This window comes from Moschus berezovskii, chromosome 6, assembly GCF_049115385.1.
Source record: "Moschus berezovskii isolate FMDL1 chromosome 6, NW_MosBer_1.0, whole genome shotgun sequence".
NCBI lineage: Eukaryota > Metazoa > Chordata > Mammalia > Artiodactyla > Moschidae > Moschus > Moschus berezovskii.
In genome coordinates this window covers 114,812,165-114,834,536 of record NC_142465.1, presented here as the reverse complement: position 1 = coordinate 114,834,536, position 22,372 = coordinate 114,812,165, and the positions used below count along the sequence as shown (strand labels likewise).

At 52.4% G+C, this 22,372-nt stretch overlaps 1 protein-coding gene across 2 annotated transcripts in view; it reads right to left on the bottom strand.

Annotated features, from left to right (window-relative positions):
* The window catches only part of CACNA1I (calcium voltage-gated channel subunit alpha1 I), a 109,428-nt gene that overhangs the window by 71,453 nt on the left and 15,603 nt on the right, over positions 1 to 22,372 (bottom strand). For both annotated transcript variants that reach the window (XM_088836764.1, XM_055394622.2), the window contains exons 2-3: positions 19,404 to 19,515; positions 17,475 to 17,608 (exon numbers count right to left, since the gene is read on the bottom strand). In XM_088836764.1, coding sequence (XP_088692890.1) covers positions 17,475 to 17,608; positions 19,404 to 19,515 — 246 coding nt within the window. The remainder of the gene's footprint in view (positions 1 to 17,474; positions 17,609 to 19,403; positions 19,516 to 22,372) is intronic.

Genomic DNA, 22,372 nt, shown 5'->3' with positions numbered 1-22,372 from the left:
CTCATCCTCTGTCATCCCATTTCTCCTCCTGCCCCCAATCCCTCCCAGCATCAGGGTCTTTTCAAATGAGTCAGCTCTTCGCATGAGGTGGCCAAAGTATTGGAGTTTCAGCTTCAACATCAGTCCTTCCAATGAACACCCAGGACTGATCTCCCTTAGGATGGACTGGTTGGATCTCCTTGGAGTCCAAGGGACTCTCAAGAGTCTTCTCCAGCACCACAGTTCTAAAGCACCAATTCTTTGGCGCTCAGCTTTCTTTATAGTCCAACTCTCACATCCATACATGACCACTGGAAAAACCATAGCCTTGACTAGACGGACCTTTGTTGGCAAAGTAATGCCTCTGCTTTTTAATATGCTGTCTAGGTTGGTCATAACTTTCCTTCCAAGGAGTAAGTGTCTTTTAATTTCATGGCTGCAATCAGCATCTGCACTGATTTTGGAGCCCAAAAAGACAAAGTCAGTCACTGTTTCCAGTGTTTCCCCATCTATCTGCCATGAAGTGATGGGACCGGATGCCATGATCTTAGTTTTCTGAATGCTGAGCTTTAAGCCAACTTTTTCACTCTCCTCTTTCACTTTCATCAAGAGGCTCTTTAGTTCTTCTTCACTTTCTGCCATAAGGGTGGTGTCATCTGAATGTCTGAGGTTATTGATATTTCTCCTGGCAATCTTGATTCCACCTTGTGCTTCATCCAGCCTGGCATTTCTCATGATGTACTCTGCATGTAAGTTAAATAAGCAAGGTGACAGTATACAGCCTTGACGTACTCCTTTCCTGATTTAGAACCAGTCTGTTGTTCCATGTCCAGTTGTAACTATTGCTTCTTGACCTGCACACAGATTTCTCAGGAGGCAGGTCAGGTGGACTGGTATTCCCATCTCTTTCAGAATTTCCCACAGTTTGTTGTGATCCACACAGTCAAAGGCTTTGGTATAGTCAATAAAGCAGAAATAGATGTTTTTCTGGAACTCTCTTCAGTTTTCCATGATCCAGCGGATGTTGGCAATTTGATCTCTGGTTCCTCTGCCTTTTCTAAAACCAGCTTGAACATCTGGAAGTTCACAGTTCACGTATTGCTTAAGCCTGGCTTGGAGCATTTTAAGCATTACTTCACTATTGTGCGGTAGTTTGAGCATTCTTTGGCATTGCCTTTCTTTAGAAGCTCAAGCCAGGAGCCATCCCAGTTCTGCCCCCTCACCTGTCTCTGAGTTTCACCTGGGCTCTGCGAGGCCAGGCTTCACAGGCCACAGCTCGGGAGTGTGGCAGGCAGGCGGTACTTGACCTGTAGGAATAATCCCCTCTTTTGGGGGCACACCCATCAGCCAGCCCCTGCAAGGCGCCGAGGCTCTAGCCTCACGGCTCACTGCACTGTCCCGCTCCAGGCCTTCCTCCCACTGTCCCTTCCGCCTGGAACACCTCCCTCCTCTGCTGCTGCTGCTGCTGCTAAGTCGCTTCAGTTGTGTCCGACTCTGTGCGACCCCAAAGACGGCAGCCCACCAGGTTCCCCCGTCCCTGGGATTCTCCAGGCAAGAACACTGGAGTGGGTTGCCATTTTCTTCTCCAATGCGTGAAAGTGAAAAGTGAAAGTGAGGTCTCTCAGTCGTGTCCAACTGAGTGACCCCATGGACTCAGCCTACCAGGCTCCTCCATCCATGGGATTTTCTAGGCAAGAGTACTGGAGTGGCTTGCCAGTGCCTTCTCCGCCTCCCTCCTCTATTGAAGCCTTAATCTGGTTTTGTACAGAAGTCCCTGGAGACTTGGCAATTTCTCCACACCTGGGTCCATGATGAACCAAGCCAGTCCAAGTTCTATGGACCCAAGAACAACTCAGACCGGCCCCTACCCTCAGGAGTCCGCATGGAGGCAGGGCAGAGACTCAAAGGCAAAGACGGCCCTGGAGCCCTCACTGCTGCCCTCCTTCTCATCCTCCGGGCCTCTCCCCACAGGCCTGCCCACCTCTCCCACCATCCACCAGTCCAGCAGCAACTCAGAGACAGTCTGCCTCCTCCAGGAGGCCTTCCTGGATCTCTGCAGCAGGCAGATCTCGGGCAGGGCCCCCCTGTAGTTTCCAGCACGTCCACCAGATCCTCCCTGCTCAGTCACTACCAGCTCCCCACCTCTGATAGGCAGACGCCCCAATCACCAGACCTGGGCCCTCAAGCCTGAGACTCGGGCCAGGCTTGACCTGTCACCGCCGTCAGTGGGAATGAAGGCTTTTCTTACACATTGTGCAAACCTGTCCGACTGCTGTGAAGCTGTGCCCCCCACCAAGCCCCATGCTCCCCGCTGCTTGAAGAGTAATTGAGTGAAAGCCTTGCTTGCCTCAAACGCTTGCATCCATCCCCCAGCTTTCTGGGGCCCAGGTTTCACTCCCTCTTTGTCTCTCTCTCTTTCACACACACACAGAGCCCAGAGTCAAACGCCTGCACACAACCTCTGATGCACACACAGATACACACGCACTCCCTGAATGCCCTCACCCACACTCGTTCCTACCAGAGCCCAAATTCGGATGAAGGAATGTGACAGAGGCCTCAGAACTAGAGCCGGAGACCACCAGGGGGACCAGAGGAGGGGGCGGGAGGGGATGCGGCGGGGACAGGGGGCAGCAGCCAGGCAGAGAGGGCGAGGCCGAGGCCCCAGGGGCAGCGGGTGACACGAGCAGGGGGCGCCGGGGGAGGGGGGCTGCGTGAGGATTCCGCGCGTGGGCGAGCCAAACTGTCGTTTTCCTATCTGGAAGAAAGAGCTCTCCAGGCAGCCCGGGAGATGTGTGTGATGGAGGCGCTGCGGGGGTGGCACACGTGGGCACACAACAGGCTCTCACACTGGCGCACGCACACACACACACGCACACGCGCGCGCCAGGCCGGGCTCAGCCACCCCAGGGCAGGCAGCCAGGCCCAGCTCCAGCCCTCCCCTCCCCCTGCCCCCATCCCCACTAACACTGACCCTCTCCCTTCTGCCTGGTTCTATTCCATCCTGACAACCAGCTCGGTTGGTACCTTGCGGGGTGTGCTGGAGGTGGGGGGCTCCCCACCCACACCAGAGGGAACCCACCCAGGGACTACGTTCCAGGAGCCCCGGGCACACCTCTGAGCTCCAGCAGGTGCCAGTCCAGGATTTGTTCAGGTCTCACAATAAAAATAAATAGCCACTTCACAGGCAGAGGGGTAGACAGAGAAAAGAGAATGGATTTTGAGGTCTTCTTGCATGTGTTCTCATTATCCACCTGCGTTAACCTCCTCAAGCGCCCTCTACATCACTCAGGTCCCACCTCAACCCTCTCCTTGCTCCTCTGGACCAGGGCAGACCCACGGCTACAAGCCACACAGGGTTCACTCTGCGCTGGGAGCCCTCTGGTCCCTGACGCTCTCTCCCCACTCTGCCACGTGGGCTCCATGCTGTCAATCCCCTCTCAAAGAACCTCAGTACAGAGTCTGGGACTAAAGCTTCTTAATTAAGTCAGGAGCATCCACCATGGCCCTGACCTAGGATAGGCTGGAGGGCAGGAATGGGAAACTAGAGATGCCCTGCGTATTCAGGACCGATGGCGAGAAATCGGGTTCAGGCTCCTCATGTGTTTCTCTACAACAAGCAGGGTGGCCCCTGCCTCCTGAGCACAAAGCAAGTTATGACTGGATGCACCGAAGCTCACGATAACCCAGAGTCAGTGAGCCCTAGGATCCAAACACCTCCTAGACCCCAGCCCTCCCATGGAGGCTGATCTGACTCTTGTCCCATCTCCGAAGGGGACTACACAGCCACAACCTGGCGACCCAGACCAATACAGTGGCTCTGCCCCTTCCCTTCACCTCTGACCTGATCCTCTACTGCAAAAATCCCCCTGAGAATTCATCAGTTGCAAGCCCCCGGGTACCCACGGAAAAACTCCCCCAAAGAAATTTCTTGAAGAACTTAGTGCCAAGATCTTGGCCCTGAGCTTCCTGGCAGTCGAGTCAAAAGGGAAAATGTGATGAGTCACTGAGTTCATGGCAGCATGATCAACCCTGACCCTGGGAATTCCTCTTCCTGAACACTTCTCCCAGGTCCTAACTCTCTCTTCTGTATTTTGTGAACCTATCAGGTGTCCTGCCACTGCCGCATCTCCTGGGGGAGCACTTTCTCCTGTCTGAAAACACTTTCAGAGGTAAAAAGTAAACAGCAGGTACACGGTGAGCAATCCAGCAGTTCTCACAGTTCCCTGAGAGGAAGAGGATAGAAAGCTGGATATTGGACAAGGATGGGGAGACAGAAACCAAGCGAGGGGCCGGGAGGTAAGAACTGCAGGTCTGTGTCTCTGTCCTGGAACCACACTGTCCTGATGGTGACTGTACCCACCAGCCCAACATGGACAGTCGCTGACAGCTCCAGCACCCTGCCCCCGCCCAGCCACCGTCCCTCTCTGCTGACAGCTGCAGCAGCCTTGGTGAGCCCAAAGCTCCTGAAACGCAAAGCTAGCTGCGTCACTCCTGGCCTTAAACCCTCAATGGCTCACCACTGCCCTCAGAGCAAAGTCCAAGCCCCTGAGCAGGGTCTTCACGGCCCTGCAGTCTGGCCTCGGCCCCCTTCCCCCACCCCTTGCCCCTACTCCACACATCTCGGGCACCAGGCACAGCGAGCTCAGCAGACACACTTCCCTGTCCCTTTCCTCTGAGTGGAGCCCATCCTTCTCACTCTCCGCCTTCAAGGCCCCCTCCTCCAGGAAGCCCTGCTCTCCCCTCCCTGCACCGCGGGCTGCCCTCACCCCTCTGGGCTCTGGTTCCCCCCACATTCTGTTCACACCTCCTGTCTGGCTTGGGCTCCCCCAGCACCGCCTCAGCCAAGGACTCAGAAGCCTCAGTTTACCTGGGAGGTGATACCAGGAGGCCCAGAGAGGGGGCAGAGATGGAAAAACCAGCAAGGGGCTGTTTGTGAGCAGGTTACCCCACAAACATAAACGGGGTGCAATCCCAGCGGGGACCCTGACAGGCTGTGTGCATCAGACCTGGACCATGGGGGCGAGGCCGAGGCATTATCCTTGGACGACCGGCCGGATGCTGGCCGGGCAGCTCTCAGACACAGCCGCTCCAGGCCCACCACGCAGAGCTGGCACAGCACTGACTCGGGGAATCTATGCAGCACGAAGAACACCTGGGACGGAAGAAGCCACCTCCCCCGTCGGGAGAGCTGAAGGAGCAATCTCCCCCCACCAACAAAAGGGAAGGGGAGGAGAGCTGCTCTGTGGGTGAATAACCATCCTGTTGACTTCCCTCAGGCCCCGAGTAAGACATCACTTGCGGGAGTGAGAAATTAATCCCTAATTACACAGTTACTTTATGGCGCAGCTTCAGTGCTAAAAGTCTAAAAAAAAAACCAACAAACCCCCCCACTACCTCCTGCCAGCTCCCAAGCGCCTAATTAGGTAAGTAATTTTGCTTTAAAGCAAGCACATTCGTCCTGACATCACCCCAGGAGGAGGGTGACTGCACCCAGCTCCCAGATGGGATATTGTCTGGGGAGAGGGGCTTGGGTGTGGCCGTGCAGAAGTGCGGGCCGTGCCAGGGTGGGCAGGCAGGTTGGACACCTGCTCTTAGGGCCCTCCCCACGGATTCCTGCTGAGAAGCCAGCCCCGTGCCCTGTTCCCCTGGTTCCCAGGAGAGGCGCAGAGACCCAGTCCCGGCCCAGCGCCAGACACCAGCCCCCACGACCACCGCCAGCCACTGTGCCTAGTTCAGGATGGGCCGTGAGGAGCTGCTGGCCCTTGAGCCGGGACTGCAGAGGAGAGATGCTCTCCCTGGCTAAGCCACCACCAGGAAACCCGGAGGCGCTAATGGCCATCTTGCCTCCATGGTGGCCAGAGAGCTCTGCCAACACAGACGAAGGCGGAGGCCAGAACCGGGGCGAGGCAGGATCCTGACCATATGGTTGGAGCACTCCCCGTCAGCTGCACCCGAACCGCGGATCTGTGCCCTGTTCTGCCCAGGCATGCGAGCCATCCCCTTCCCTTTGGGGCTTTGGTGTCATGTGAACTGGTTTCTCTCCCTGGCAACTCGCAGAGTCCTGTTGCTTCAGAGGGCTTTCTGGAGCACTTGCTGTGTGCCAGGCACTTTACACTCCTTCCCCTGGAGGGAGTAGGGCACCCACCCCGGAAGCTGAGGCACAGACAGAGCCCAACTGAGCAGTGGGGGGCCCAGGAGCTCTGCATGACCCGCCCCCCACACTTCAGCAATCATCAGGTCAAGCAGAGCAACTCCCACAGCTAGCCAGTAAATCGGACTGGCAGCATGTGGAATAGGGCCAGTAACCATGGAGGCTGTGTTATCTGATGTTTAGACCACAGAACCTGGGTTCCAATCCCAGCTTGCGGTTTGCACCGGGTGACCTTGGGCAACTCACTGAATTGATCTCATGGGGTCAATGAAATGCATTCATATATGGATTCAGCACCTAGGACAGGGTTTGGCACCTGAAAGCCAACCATTATTACATCACAGCCTCATTTGCTGCCTCGGGGCACACTGGCCCACGAATCACATGCTACCTGCTTAAACCCTTCCCTGGATCCCACTTCCTCCCGGGGGAAGCCCAGGAGATAAGGGCCTCTGGAGGCTCCCTGACCATGACTCCATCACCACCCACCATTTGCCCTGCAGTCCAGGAACACCAAACATCTCAGTTTCCCAGAATACACCAGCAGACATGCCTCTGCATCTGCCAGCCTCTCTCCCTGGGACGCCCTTCCCGGCTTTCAGATCCCACCCCCGGGCACCTCTGGCTCGAGGGGGTGCTGTCATGTCCCTGTTCCTCAGGGCATGGCTCACAGTCCTAGTTAGGTCCCCAGTCCCCCGTCCAGCACCCAGCTTGGAGGCGGCTCCCCCTGCCAGCTTGTCAAACAAATAACTTGAGGGACAAGATCAGAAAAAAAAAATCTAGGAGCTGACAAGAAGCAACATAAAATGACTGAGACTTAACATCTTTCCAGGAAATACCCCTCCCAGGAGATGATTTCTGAGTGTTATTGATAAAAATAGGGTGTTTCCTCAATCTTTACGAGGGACTCACAGGGGCTTTCTTAAAATGTAATGTAAGATGCAGCTAATGGAAAGGAAGCTGAGATGCTGGAAATGGCAACTCATCTGTCAGGAGGCAGCTCTATGATGACTCAGGCTGGTGTCGGGTGGTAACTAGACCACCAGCCTATGCTACTATCCCAGCACCCAGCACATAGTAGGTGTTCAGTGGAGGGAGGGCAGGAGGGAGAGAGGAAATCATGGAAAGAGAAAATTAGGGACTGATAATGTTAACCCTTGACTCTGGTCAGTGTTTTATGATTGGTGGGTCATTATTGCCCAGATTCCATCACACAATTCTTATGAGACCAGAACAAAGTTTCTTTCTTTTTTGAGGGGAGGGGATTGCACTGGGTCTTCATTGCTACATGCAGGCTTTCTCTAGTTGCAAGCAGGTTTACTCTTCATTGGGGTACATGGGCTTCTCATTGTGGTGGCTTCTCTTGTTGCAGAGCACAGGCTCTAGAATGCAGGCTCAGTAGCTGTGATGCATAGGCTTAGCTGCTCCATGGTATATGGAATCTTTCCGGACCAGGGATCGAACCCATGACCCCTGCACTGGCCGGTGGATTCGTACCCATTGTGCCGTCAGGGAAGTCCAAGAACTCGGTTTCTTAAGCCTACCTGACAAAGAAACTGATGGGCTGAAGCCAAGTCAGGCCAAGTTTAGAGTAAAGGAGGAACTGGGGGCCACAAAAGAAATTTGGGGACCTCGGCAGCAGGAGACCCTGGACCCTCTCTCCAAAAGGCTCTATGCAGGGGACAACACACAGTGACTTTGTCTGTGGGTAGAGCTGCCAGGTACATAGAGGATGCCCAGTTAAGTGAACTTCAGGCAAACAGTGTTATCATTTTTTAGTATGAATCCCAAATATGCCTCCTGACTGCCTCCCACAAAATTCAGCTCCCTTACTCCAGAGTAGTCTTGGCACTACAGCTGGTGGGCACAGCTGCTGGAAACCAGATAGGGATTCTTTTGGCTCCACCACAGCTTCAGGGGAAAAAAATCCCTCTTCCCAGACTCATCCCATATCCTTCTGAGAGCTGGTGAGGCCGTCCAAGTCCTCCAGGGAAGATCAACTGGGATCTTTTGGCCTCTGAAAGGGTAAAACCCTTCATGTTGCGAGTCAGCATGGGTTCTGGGGACAGTCGTACCTGAACACATCACACAGTCCCTACAGGCTGTGTGACCTGAGGCAGCCTGCTGATCTCTCTGAGCTTCCATTTCCCCAGTTGGGAAATGAGGTTAACAACCCCAAGTTCTCAGGACAGTGGGGGTATAGGTAAGACAGTGCAACCCAGCCAGGGAACCTTAGTTCTGGCAACCCACCTAGGCATCATCACTGATTTGTGCCTACCTCGAGCTCCCTTCTCCGCTTGTAGGGTAATAGTCCTGGGATTTGCCAAATGCATCCTCCCCACTCTCTGACCACCTGGTATAAGAGAGGTCAACCTCACACCTGGCCCAGGGCAGAGACCCTGACCTAGGTCTGGCCAATCAGAGTGCTGCCTCATTTAGGCTACAGTGATTGGCTCAGGAATGAGCACATGACCCATACCAGCCAATCCAAGCCAAGGAGGCTCTCTCCCACTCTGCTTGGAGTGGCTGGGGAAGCAGGGGTGTCTTTCTGTTGAACTGGAAGGAGGAGTTTGTGCCCTCCTTCTGCCCACCGGCTACCCCTCCAACCCAGAGGAAAGCTGCCATGGATGGAAGTCAGCACAAAGGACCGAGAAGAGCTGTAGGATGGAAGGACACTCTACCTGGTGACATCTTTCAGGATTCTGGATTGAGCGGGTCCTGAAGTCAGAGACCCCTTGACTTTTAGGAAAAGGGATGGTAAGCTTCTTTAAACAAGGTTCAGAGGGTTCCTGTTCATATAAACTGAGAGAATTCTGACTGATTTATGATTGACTGGTGTCTGGCTTGTCAACTTGTAGCCTGAGAATCTCTGGTGATTTACCCCCTACCCGGTCCCCCATGTCATCTAGCATCCTGTTTCCATGGAAATGGACCAGAGTGATGATCATCATGCTGTCTCTCCCTCCCACTTTATTCCATATGCAAATGAAGAATCATCCACACCAGGACTTTCCCTGGAACCTTCCCAGGTCCACACCCACCCAAGGGCCAATTCAGCTAAAAGAAAATGGCCCCAGATCCCCAGCTCTGCAGTGACGGGACACAAAGATACAGAACAAATATGGAACTTCCCCTCTGCGCTGGCCCTGGGGCCAAGTTCTGGGGACTCCAGGACGATGGCTCAGCCTTGGCCTTGCCCTGGAGCACACAAGCCCTCGATCAGACAGACCTATGCAGCCCAGGATAAATCAGGGTCTAAAGTCATAGAACCAAGAGGATTCTACCTGGGCCTGCTGACATGTGCAGTGCTTCCTTGACCCAGAGATCATGCACGTAGAGCCATGCAGGAGGTAGGCAGACAGCAAAGGCTTCTGGAAACAGCCCAGTGGGAACCCTCTCACACCGGTAACCACAGAAAGTCTGCTAGTGGGCACCAACCTCTGCCGAGCTTACACGGGTTGGTAATTGACTTTAGATTTCTCAACAGATCATGTACATCCCCAGACAGCCCAGGCAGGGCCCCTGAGGCTCCAATTAGGACTTGGAGACATGGGAGGGCCACAGCCTTGGCCAAGAGCAAATGAAGAAACACGGGCTGTAGTAGAAGAGGGTGGCAGATTCTGAGAGTTGCCCACCCAAAGTGCATGCTCTCTTCTTCCAATCTTGCCTAACCCCAGGGAACAATTCTTGATTGATTTACCCAAATTCAATGATGTTTTCTATTCTCCTAGCTTCCCTTGTGGCTCAGAGGTTAAAGCGTCTGCCTCCAATGCGGGAGACCCGGGTTTGATCCCTGGGTTGGGAAGATCCCCTGGAGAAGGAAACGGTAACCCACTCCAGTATTCTTGCCTGGAGAATCCCATGGATGGAGAAGCCTGGTAGGCTACAGTCCACGGGGTCGCAAAGAGTCGGACACGACTGAGCGACGGAACGGAACGGAGCTTCCCTTGCAGCTAAGCATGGCCATGAGACCCAGTTCTGGCCAAGTGTGCTGGGATGGGGAAGGATCTAGAAAAGAAAATGTTGTTTTTCAGATCCAAGTAGACACACACAGCTGGCATAGCCCTGTCTCCTTCCACCCTTCCTGCCTTCAGTGCAGACACGACACCCACAGCTTCAAGAGCCACCTTGTGCCCATGGAAAGAAGATCTGGAAAATCACAAGGACGTCAGCCCCCACATCACAGAGCCATCACCGGTAACCACTGACCTCAGAACGTCATGTTATGCCGGGAAAAACATCCCAGGATTTGCACTGTGGTCAGATGTTCTGTTAACTTGCAGTCCAATGCATCCCTGATAGATAACACCCAGCAAGTTACACAGAACCAGGATTCAATGCCAGCCCACGGAGCCAAGCTGCCTGGATGCAACTCCTGGCTCTGCCCCTCACCGGGTCATGACCTCAGGCAGGTCACTCCCTGTCGCTGTGCTCATCTGTGAAATGGAACTGACCACAGTCCCTCCCTCACAATACTAGTCTGAAGATTAGGCCAGATAATGCACAGCATCAGGCCTACAGTGAGTACTCGGCAAACAGTAGATGCTCTTATTTTTTTTCACCTGGATAATGCCTAAGAGGATTCAATTCCTTTTGCTTTTTAAAGTCCCACTGATGGGCCACTTTGGACAATAGGAACTCTCAGCAAGCAACCACAGAGGGGACAAGCCTGCCTGATCTCTTTAGAAAGCTCTAGTTCGGGGATAAGGAACAATTCTTATTGACATTTTGTTGCCCGAGAGCCTGTAAGAGTCGGGTTGGAGAAGCTGCTCCCCACGCAGTCTGGGGAGAAGCTGTTTCCAGGGCACGACAGATCCTGGCCCAGCCCCTCCTCCCTCCTCCCTGGCCAAAGTGCAGAGTTCCTGATGTTACTACTATTTGTGTTAATAATTATTAATGATGACAGAAATTTTTATGAGTCCCCACTGTTTCACTGACAGAGCACATCTGTTTGTCTTGAGAATTAATTCAGATCCTGGGCATGGATCAGAGACGGAGCCCTCCCCAGGCCTCTTCTCCTTCCTGTGGTTCCCAGAACCGGGAATCACACTCACCACTCGAAGGGCTCCTGATGAAGGGCTCTGTGAAGATCAAAAGAACCCAGACCCACCTGAGCATTTGCATAAAATGCAGATGCCTAGGCCCTCCATACCTGCTGGGTCAGGATCCCCTGGATGAGGCCCCAGAATCTGTATTTTAACCTGTGCCCCAGTAACCCTGTGTCTCTCTGAATTTCAAGGAGCACAGAGAAGGGGTACAAGGTTGCACATATGTTTAAGGTTTGGAGAGGTTGCCCATTCCTGATTGGCTCATGCTTATCCCTCAGCAGCTCCATTTTCCACGCCAAGGCCTTCTCCAGGATACCATCATAGTCAAAAGCTTTTAAGGGACATCAGATTCAAGGCCACCCGTGTTCCCTGAGCTCCTCCAAGGCAGGGCTCACATCAGCCATGACCTTGGCAAGGGCACTGGCTCAGACTCATTCTAGAAAGGTCCCTACCAGCCCAGCCCTACAGCCCTGGCTCACCATACCCACCCCTCCTCCCAGTCACCAGTCATCAGAATTCTTGGGAAACATTTTAACAGAGGTGCCCAGACCCCTCCCCAAAGCTATCAATGGCCATTGCATGTGGTTTTATTTTTTTGGTTAAGGGAGGTGATAGTATTACCAGTATGATGCAGCAAAGGAGATATATAGATAAAGAAAATCTCAAGTTCAACGAGAATGTCATTGAATATTTCATGGCCTCCTAATGGACTAAGGCAGGAATGCAAAGCTTAAATAACACAGTGAGGCAGGTTCCACTATCACCCACCGATGAGTGGGGCTTTGCCACACACTGGAAGAGTCTCTAGTGAGGTGCCAAGGGCCTCGCTGTCCTGGGCTGATCAAGCACAGGAAAAAAATGCAATGAGTGGCAGAACAAGACTCCAAGAGATCATTGTAAGATGAAATTAATAACAACAAATGCAAAGGTAGGTATTTGTGTTTTTTTAAAAAAAATCAGCTGTGTTTAGTTCCAGGGTAGGAGAGACCTGGCTTGGAGAGTGAACACAACCTGGGGTGGCAGGTAGCACAGCCCTTCAGCAGGTCACCACAATCCCACACGGTCCTGGGTGAGGGCAGTCCCTTTTCTCTCTCATAAGTCATCAGCAGGAAGCCGGGGTCTTTCCCCCCAGCCAGGGACCAAGGCAGCCTAAAGTAGGTTCAGCAGGGGAGGCCACCTCCCCTCCTTTGACAAACAGCGGGAGATGCTGGGAACATTTTATATGGGGAAGGGGAGACTCAGGGAAGAAATGAGCCGCTTTCCAGTGTGTGAAGGCTGTCACGAGGCTTTTGGGGACACCCCTGCTGGAATGGCAATACACTCCAGTATGCTTGCCTGGAGAATTCCATGGATGGAAGAACCTGGTGGGCTACAGTCCATGGGGTTGCAAAGAGTCGGACATGACTGAGCCACTAATACCTCTGAGTGGTCAGGCCCCTGTCCCATCTCTGGCCTCATCTCTCAGCACCCACCCACCCCATGGGTCCCTGGGCTCTGACAGCCTCCTCTTCCGCAAGCAGCCCCTTCAGGCCCCCTGGGTGCTGTCCCCTCTACCTAAGACAACCTCCCCGAGCCCCTGCTGGTCAACTCTTACCCCCAGGCCTCTCTTCCTCAGGAAGCTGTATACAGACCCAGTCCACACCCTCATGGCCCTCTATACTTTGCTGCAATGGCTTTGGTCCCAATGCAGAATTTATCCAAAACTTTATTATCAGTTTTATATTGTTTCCTAAATCGTGAGCTTTATGAAATCACAGTAGCATCTGTCTCGTTCTTTTCGTGTGCCCCCTACGTAGTACCTGGTATGCAGTAGGTACTCAATAAATGCTGACTTTGTCAATGAGTAGGTGAAAAGACCCACCATCGGGCAGGAGCTCCAAGAAGACAAATTTCAAACTCCTTGAAAGAACTTTCCAGCACATTAGGCTGGACATGAGTTTGAGCAAACTCTAGGAGACAGTGAAGGACAGGGAAGCCTGGCGTGCTGCAGTCTACAAGGTCGCAAAGAGTCGGACATGACTTAGGGACCGGACAACAATAACAGCTGTCCTGGTTTGCAATTGGCTGCCTTGTGAGTTGCCCCCAGTGGCAGCACACAAGCAGGGGCTGACTGGATACGGAGGTGAAGGCTCCAACCTCTACAGGCACCTTCCAGTGTGGAGGTTCTGTCTCCTCTGTCACTTGAAAAGGGAGCCAGTAATTTGGGGATAAGGAGGAGCAGGAAGGAAGAAAATGTCCTCAGGATGGCAGGCCTGTTGCTCAGGAAACAGGACATTTATAGCTGCAGGCTTGGGTGGGACTGGGTGAGGGGAGCTGGGCTCTGAAACCCAACCTTGTGGCTCCCCATCCTGCCTTCTGCACCCACACCATCCCTAGGCGCAAAGGACAGGAAGGACCCAGAACTCTGGGTCACCAGAGTTCCCAGCATCCTACATGGGGCTGTTCATGACTCACAAAAATGTCTCTGTTGAGCCCACCTCCAAGCCAACACTGGCTACATAACTTCCAGGACACAACGCTAAGTGAAAACATAGGGTTCAAAAAGTATTAAGAATTTCAGAACTTCTCTGGTGGAACAGCGGATAAGAGTCTGCCTACCAATGCAGGGGACGCAGGTTGGATCTCTGGTTCGGGAAGATTCCACATACCTCGGGGCAACTAAGCTTCACACGAGCCCATGTGCTGCAAATACTGAAGCCCAGGCATCTACAGCTATGCTCCGAAATAAGAGAAGCCACTGCAATAAGAACCGCACACACCACAACGAGAGTAGCCCCTGCTCGCCCAAACTAGAGAAAGCACGCACAGAGCAACAAAGACTCAGCGCAGCCAAAGGTAAGAAAAAAATCATATAAAGTAAAATCGTTTTATGAAAGGAATTCCAAACATTACATGTTAACACACATACACGGAATCTAGAAAAGTGGGCGTAGATGAAACTGTTTGCAAAGCAGAAATGAGACACAGACGGAAAGAACAAATGCACAGACACCAAGGTGGGGAAGGGGGGGGTGGGAAGAATCGGGAGACTGGGGCTGACAGAGAGATACTGCAACTTATAAAATGGGGCTTCCACGTCCAGAATAGATAACTAATGAGAGAACTCCACTCAGTTCTCTGTGGTGACCTAAAGGGGAAGAAAATCCAAAAGAGAGAGGATATATGTATACATACAGCTGATTCGCTTTGCTGATACAGCAGAAACTAACACAATATTGTAAAGCAACTGTACTCCAATAAAAAATTTTCAAAGAAAGAATTCCATTGTGGAAGACCAACAACCACCAGAAAAAGAAAAAAGAATTTCAAACTGATGACAGCAGAGCATTACACCAAGTTTGGTGCCTATGGGGCTGCACATGCACCCAGTCCTCCCTGACCCCCCAGGAGGCTGCTGGCCTGTGGACCCCATCCCCGTCCCATCCCCACCCCAAAGACCAAGAGAAGATATCAAACAGAGACCGCACCACAATGCTGAAGCCAACCCAGCTCCTTAGACCACTCGGTTTAGATCTTTATTGTCTTGTTTTATAAATGCGAGCAGACAGAGAGGAACCAGTAAGCCACAGAGGAGACTCTTCAAGGCCAAAGGGCAGGGCGGGGGCACTCATGGGAGACAGTCAGTGCAGCCAGCAAAGCAAATGACTTCCCTGAAACAGAGGTAAGAAAAATCATCCTAAAATGTGGAATTTCAGCAAAGGGAGGGCAGCATTTCTCGTGATATCATTTGGAGCATTATTTAACAGACCCATCTAAAGATTATTTCATTATCTGGGGGAACAAACCTTGGTCTGATTCACTCTTTACTGTTAATTAAAGGTCTGGCTGCTACAAAATTACATGTGAACTTGGAGATATTTGTAAGTGGTTTTTGCCCAATATAAAAAGATAACCCCAAAGGTTATGGTTTTATGACCCTATAAGGCCATTAACCAGCTTTGATTCTAAGTACCTCATATCCCCAGGTTTTTTCTCCATTGCCTGTTTTCCTGATTCTGATGATTACCATCCTGCTGATTCCTCATTAATGAGTCGAATAAATCTGTAATATACATGTGCCTTCTAAGATTTGTGTGAGGGTAATTTTTTTTAACTTTCTGGAAATTATACTTTGACTTCAGGATCAATAAAGCCTAATTTGTATCTACGAAGAGATAGGAGTGAATATTGTATCCATAAAAACAAGCTGCTCTGAAAAATAAGAAATTCAAGAGCAACAAGTGATCCTGAGAATTAAAAAGACACAGAGAAGATGAACACTTCCATTAGGGGCAGTAAATTGAGGAAAGGACATCGTTAGTGATTCAGAAGGCCAAGTCAAGAAATCCTCTTAGTACAGATGAAATCTGCAAGAGAGGTGAACGAAACATGCGGAGAATGGAGAGAGGATGGAAGTAACCACTTACTGGGAATTCTAGGAGAGAGCAGAGAAGAATGGCCAGTCACTAAAGAAGATATGGAATAATTTTTTTCTGACCTGAAGGATTCACAAGTCTTGAGTTCCAAAAGGCCCCACCGGAAGCGATCCTTCACTTAACACCTGCCCTTGTGAAGTGTCTGAATTCTGAAGGTAAGGAGAAAACCTTCAAGCTTCTAGCAAAGAAAAAGCAGGTTTCTCCTAACAAGGAAGAACCAGATCTATAGTGGCCTCGGCTGCAATATATGGTGTCGATTTGGATGGTACCACACACAGGGCTCTGAGGGCGAAAAACTGCAACTCTAGAGCAGCGCAGACAAAAACTGCCCTTCACCCCCCAAGATCAAAGGGATATATGCTTGGACAGGCAAGTCTGAAAAATGACACTGTCCAAGCACCTTTTCTTTTTATTGAGTTGGTCGATAAGTTCGTTCGGATTTTTCCTTAACATGTGATGGAAAAACCCAAATGAACTTTCTGGCCAATCCTATTAAAGAAAAAAAAAAACTACTTAAGGATGTCCTCCAGTCAAACCAAGATGAGAATGAGAAGGAAGAATTTGACAAAGAGGGTGACACGGCTTCCATGTCGGGACCCAGTTTAACTTCTAATTTGGTCTAAATCATCACTGATAATGTGGCTGTGGAACTGAATACAGCTCTGAGGAAAGGATACTGTCACATTCTAAAGAATACCAGTGAACAAACCACTGCCCTTCAGGACACATCCGCGGAATTCAGTGTGTACATGGTGATACTGACTTCCCATCTCAGCCACATGCCTGGCCACCCTCCCTGCAACTTCTCAAGGGTATCACACACATATCTTGGCACACACGTGTATGCAAATGCACATGCTCTCACAGACACGAACACGTGTACACACTCACACACACACTTGTGGGTCTCTAGCCTTTTTGTCCCTGCTTTTCATTTCTGTCATACTGACCATTACTGGGCATGGTTAACACCTGTACATCTTCCAGCTGTTGTGTCCACATCACCTCCTCAGGCAAGTCGTCAAATCCCCAAGTCCCCGACCTGGTGCGAAGATGCTCTCAGAGAATCATAACTCTTTCCCAGAGCCCTGGTCTCAGCATGTGGCATGTTCACCCGTGTAGCTGCTGAATGCCTCTTTCCAGATGGTACTTGGGAAGGACAAAGTTTATGTCTAGATTTGCCATCCTTCCTGCCCTGCATTGAAGACAGTGCTGACACTTAGTAGGAGCTCAATCAACTGCTGACTGTGGGATAAATGTGTGGATGGGCCACCAGCCTGGTTTAACCCAGGAAAGGAAGGACAAGGCACAGAGCAGAGTCCAAAATGCTCCAAATAGGTTAAGTTGTCCCCTGACCTCTTTCTGACTATAGCTTACATATTGGCAGAGACCTCTTTCTGACTATAGCTTACATATTGGCAGAAATAACCACAGTTTGGAGTCAGACAGTAGAGTCTGTGCTGGATCTCTAACTTGCTAAGTGATCTAGGATGATAATAATAATAAAGCTAACATTTGTTGGGTGCTCACTTTAATGGAGCTGTCCTTCGTTATACATTATCCCCATTTCACAGATGAAGAAACTGAGGTTTAGAGAGGTTAAGTAGCTTTCTAAGGTCACAGTTAGTTAGTGTAAAACAGACCCAGTATCAGCTGACAGCGCAGGAAGACACACAGTTCACCAGAACGAGAAGGACGGAATATTTGTTTGTCCAGGCCACTAAGGGAAGGGACATCATTCCTTCCACAACAGGTGTCCAAGAGGAATCCAGACAATAATACACAGCTTCATCATTATTACCAAGAAGCCCCAGAGATTATTTACATGATGTCTGGCATGCATCAGAGGCTAGGACCTGTCTGAGATGGTCTACCTACCCTGCCATGACAATGAAGAAATCCAGTCGGTTCCATGTGTCCCCAAGGTAGCACTTCTTGCCAAAAATGCCCAGGGCCACCATCTTGAGCACCATCTCCATGGCAAAGAAGACAAAGATGAAATCATCAAAGACCTGCAGGGGCAGGAGGAAGACAAGAAGCAAGGAACAACGTGAGGTCCCAGAGCAGGACACAGGGTTGGAGCCACGGTGTGAGGTGGGAACATGGGCATGGACACGAGGGCCCAGGGAAAGACCTGGAAACATCTTCTCCTGGTCCGGGAGAGAACCTCAGAGATCCTAGTCCAAGGCATTCATTTCACAGAGGAGGAGACTGAGGCCCAGAATGGGGAATGAGCTTGCCCAGGGTTTTCCAGCCCCCTCTATTTGTTCCCTAAAAGCAAGCATAATGACAAGGGACCCAGATGGGAGTGGGCAAGGGGGGGTCTCCCTAATAATTGCCATGCCCTGGGCTAGATCCTTGCCCTGCATTCTCTCTTCAGTTCTCTCAGTGACCCCTTTACAGATGAGGAACCGGGAACTCAGACTGCTTCAGAAACTCGCCACAGTTCCCACAGCAGTGAAGGGAAGAAATGACACTCAGGTTTCCCTGACTCCGAAACACACATGGAAGGAGCTTTCTGAAAACAGGCTTGACACCCACACTGGGCACAGGTCCCCGTGCTGTCTTCCTCTGCTCAGAAAGGAAGCCCCCAAATGCAGCTGTCATCATGGGCTCAAGTGTCTATTGCCCGAGGATGGGGCCTGGGTGGAATCCCTCTTTCCAGGATCAATGAAGGTTAAAGACAATTCAATCCAACAAATGGACGCTGAGCACCTTCTCTGTGCAGCTCATAGGCTGAGTGTTGGGGGCCTAGAGATGAATGCTCGCTAAATTCACCACCTGGTAGGGAAGCCAGTCTAGTATACACTGAGGTTAATGGGTTCTAACTCCACCCAGGACCCTGGGGCCAGCCCAGGAGCTTGGTACCCACTTGGACCACAGACCCACCTCAGAGATTCTATCTAATTCTGCAGGTTTTGTATGGGCCAGGGGTCTGGATCTTGAACATGTACCTCCAAGGGAATCAGAGAAACTGGGCTGCTTGGGAACTTCTGAGTCCTGTGGGAACCCAGGAAGCAGAGGGCAGTTCCTCTCAGGAGGAATCTGACTTTCTCAGGGAGACAGAATTAGATGTTTCCACATCCGTAGTTAAGTTAGTTAAGTCGCTCAGTTGGGTCTGACTCTTTGCGACCCCATGGACTGTAGCCTACCAGGCTCCTCCGTCCATGGAATTTTCCAAGCAAGAGTCTTGGAGTGGGTTGCCATTTCCTTCTCCAGGGGATCTTCCCAACCCAGGGATCGAACCCGGGACTCTGGCACTGCAGGCAGACGCTTTACCGTCTGAGCCACCAGAGAAGCAGTCTCCACATCTGTAAAATGGGTATAAACCTAACACCCTGCACTACCGATGAACATGTGCCACAGGGGCCAAAAGTCAGGCCTCCACCTGGGATCTCTGTGAGATGAGAACAGGAGAGGTCCAGGAGGCGGCTCCTAACGGCATCAACCTAATGATGGAGCTCGGTCTTTATCCCATGATCACTGGGAGTGAAGGGCAAGGCTTTCTTCAGGGAGTGTCAGATCACTTGTGCTTTACCGGATAGGGGGGTGGGGATGGGGAGACCAGGAGGAAGTTGGTGGTGGGAGAAATGGAGGGGCATGGACTAGAGCAGAGGCCTCGAGATAGGAGAGGACGGGAGGGAGAGAGGATGGAAGGGACGCAGGTAGGACAAGCTGGCAGTGAGGCAGAGAGGATGAGCGCAGCGAGGGCAAGACCAGGAGTGAAGCGGTGGCTGGGCGGGGATGGGCGGGGCCGGGCTGGGCGGGGCGGGGCCTAGCTGGGATGGGCGGGGCAGCCGGTCTCACCTGCAGGATCTTGCAGCGCTCTGACAGGCAGTCCATGTCGTCGCACGGCTGGTACATGCCGAGGGTCACGCAGTTCAGCAGGATCACCAGCATGCTGATACATTCAAACCACGTGCGCACCAAGTCAAGGACACAACAGCTGGGGGGCCGCTCCCCCCCAACACATATATCCACCCCATTGCCCCCCAGGCGCCTCCCCTGGTGGGTCAGTGCCTATATTTTCAAAGACTTTTTAAACAGCCTACCCCAACCCCTCACAACAGACATGGCCAAACCCACCAGAGAACCTGAACTCCACTAAGCCACCATCTGCCAGGACGCCCTCCCCACCGCCCGCCCCCGACCTCTTTGCCACAGCCTGAGTTCCCCCAGACCCAGAAAGGAAGAGGTCCCCAGAGACCTGACTGGGGGACCATCTCCGGACTCTCCCAGGCTCTCTAACCCTGTCTGCCTTCCTCTGATTGTCACTTCCTCCCTTCTCTGACCATCCTTCCCCTCCCCCACCCACACCCCCTCCATCTCTACACAAGCCCTGGAGCTGAACCCTGCAGAGCGCCCGTCCAGAGTGACTGAGATTGGCCAGACACCCTGTATTTCTCTCCTCTCCTGTGGTTGGGTTACAGCTCATCGCCAGACTCCAGCAGGTCTGTGCCTGGGCTCCCCCACCAACGGACCCTGCACGAGTCAGGGTGGGGCCCAGCCTCCTCAGGCCCGTCCAGGCAGAAAGGCTCCTGCAGTCAGCAGTCTGGGCCGGGCCTCAAGGGCACGTGCTTGGACCCGGGTGAGTGGGCTTTCCAGGCCAGGCTGCTCCTCTCTAACACCCTGCTCCTTCCTGGCTGGCTCCTGCTCAGTCTTAGAACACAGCCCACCGATGTTCAGCCCCGTCCCTCCCTCCCAAACCTAGAATCCCCAAGCCCCCAGGGGAACAGGGGAGCCAGAACCCAGAAGGACCCGAGGGCCTGAGTCATTGACGGATTAACTTGCTGACACGTTCATTGTCTCTATCCAAGGCTAGAACCTACATTCCAAGGGCATTCACGCATCTAGGAGGAGCAAAATAAATGTCTGTCGTGATTGAGTAAACCTCTCTAGGTGCTGCCCACTCGGACACCCAAAGATTCTTGAGTGTCCCCAAATGAAAGCTCTGGCCCCTCAATTTCAAAGCCCTTTCTCTGAGATCAGATGCAGCTATGCCAGTCAGACTCTCAGCCAGACCCCACCCAGTAGTAGGGTGAGGATCTCTTGCCTGATGGAAGACTGACCTGGTTTCCTTGGCAACAGCCTCCCTCCCATCCCCGGTCCTTGCTCACCTTGGGATACTGCCTTCCCTCCCGCCTCCCTGTCAGACCCTCCTTGCCCCAACTCTGCTCCTTCCTGCCCCCTCAAACCTCTGCCACTCTCCCGCCACAGCCTGTAATTAACTTCAGTCGTTGCCAGGGCCCCCTTCTAGCCTGAGCATCGCTCCAGCAGCAGCTTCATCATTAATTAACTTTTTTAAAGTTCAAACGTTCTAATTACCAGCAAACGTCCCCCATCCTCTTTGCCTTTTCCCCTGGCCTGTCATGCTCTCTCTCCTTTCAGCCACCTCTTCTGCTCCCTTTGTCCTTCCTGCCAGCTTCAAGTTCAAAGTGCACTTGGCAGGTGTCTTCCAGGAACTCGGCACTCCCACTTCTTCCTCACCAAGGCCATGACGAGTGGGGGTCAGCAGACCCATTTTACGGATTAGGAAAACTGAGGTTTAGAGAAATGAGGGGCCTATCCCAGCTCACACAGCTGGGAAGCGCTGGAGCTCATTCACACCAGACCTGCTCTCCTCTCTGCCTGTGTCTTTCCTTGCCCTCCTCTGAGGCCTTAGCTCATCTTCAGCATCTCTCACCTGAGCCTTGCCCAGCTTCTCTGCTAGTCTCCAGCTCTGGTCTCTGTCCCCCCAATCTGCCCTGCACACAATCCCGAGGTGTTTGTTGTGTGGCCGATACTATCCAAGCTCTTTGCAAGTGTTATCGCATTTAATCCTCCAGCCCTATTACAAGCCCCAGTTACAAGTGAGGAAACAAGAGTCACAAAGGGGAACACAATTTTGCCCCAGGACCCCAGCTGGAAAAAGGCAGAGCTGAGCCACAGAACCAGAGCCTGCTGTTCTTGCCCCATTTCGTTATCGCCAAATTAATCTGGCTGAAGCCCGATTCTGATTAGACCTCTCCCCTATTCAGAAGCCTTCCAGAGGTGATGGGAGGGTGGCTCCCATCACCCTCCCTAGCCTGACACCTACAGCCTCCTACCCTCTGACCTCAATGAACTCTCTGGCCTTCCCTTCCGCCAGCCTTGGCATGCACTGAACTTCTTGCTGTCCCCAATTATACCCTTTGCATGGAGTATGCATGCATACCTTTCTACCAACATGCATATCCTTCTGCCAACTTTACCTGGCAAACTCCCACTCATCCTTCACAGCCCAGGTCATCTGTCACCTCTTCTGGAAGCTTTCCTGAAGCACCTTTCCCCACTCACCTAGTGGTGGCTCAGCCTCCTTCCTGAAGTGCTCCCCACACACCTGGTCTAGCTCATATCGCGTTAATGAACTTGGCAGTAGTCATGACTACTGCCTGCCAGGCCCCTAGGGACATGGCCCTAACTCTCCTCACAGCCCACAGGGAGCAGATGGAGAAAGGGCCTGGAGAGCTGGAGTGACCTGACCAAGGTCACAGTCAGTGAGTCGCCCGAACGGTCTGACTTAGCGGTGCTGGAGCCGCTGCCATGGGGCCGCCTCTGGTGCACGTCCCTCGAAAGGGGCAGATGGAGCGGCTTTCACCTCTAGATGGCTCAGCTTCAGGGATGGACAGTCTCAGCCCTGCCCCAAGGCACTCAGGGAAATCCCAGATGGCAGGGCTGGGCCCTTTCCAGGAGCCCGTGAGGCTCAGAAGTCAGGCCAGAGCTGGCATTGCTGTCCGCGGTTCCTGACACACTCCCCA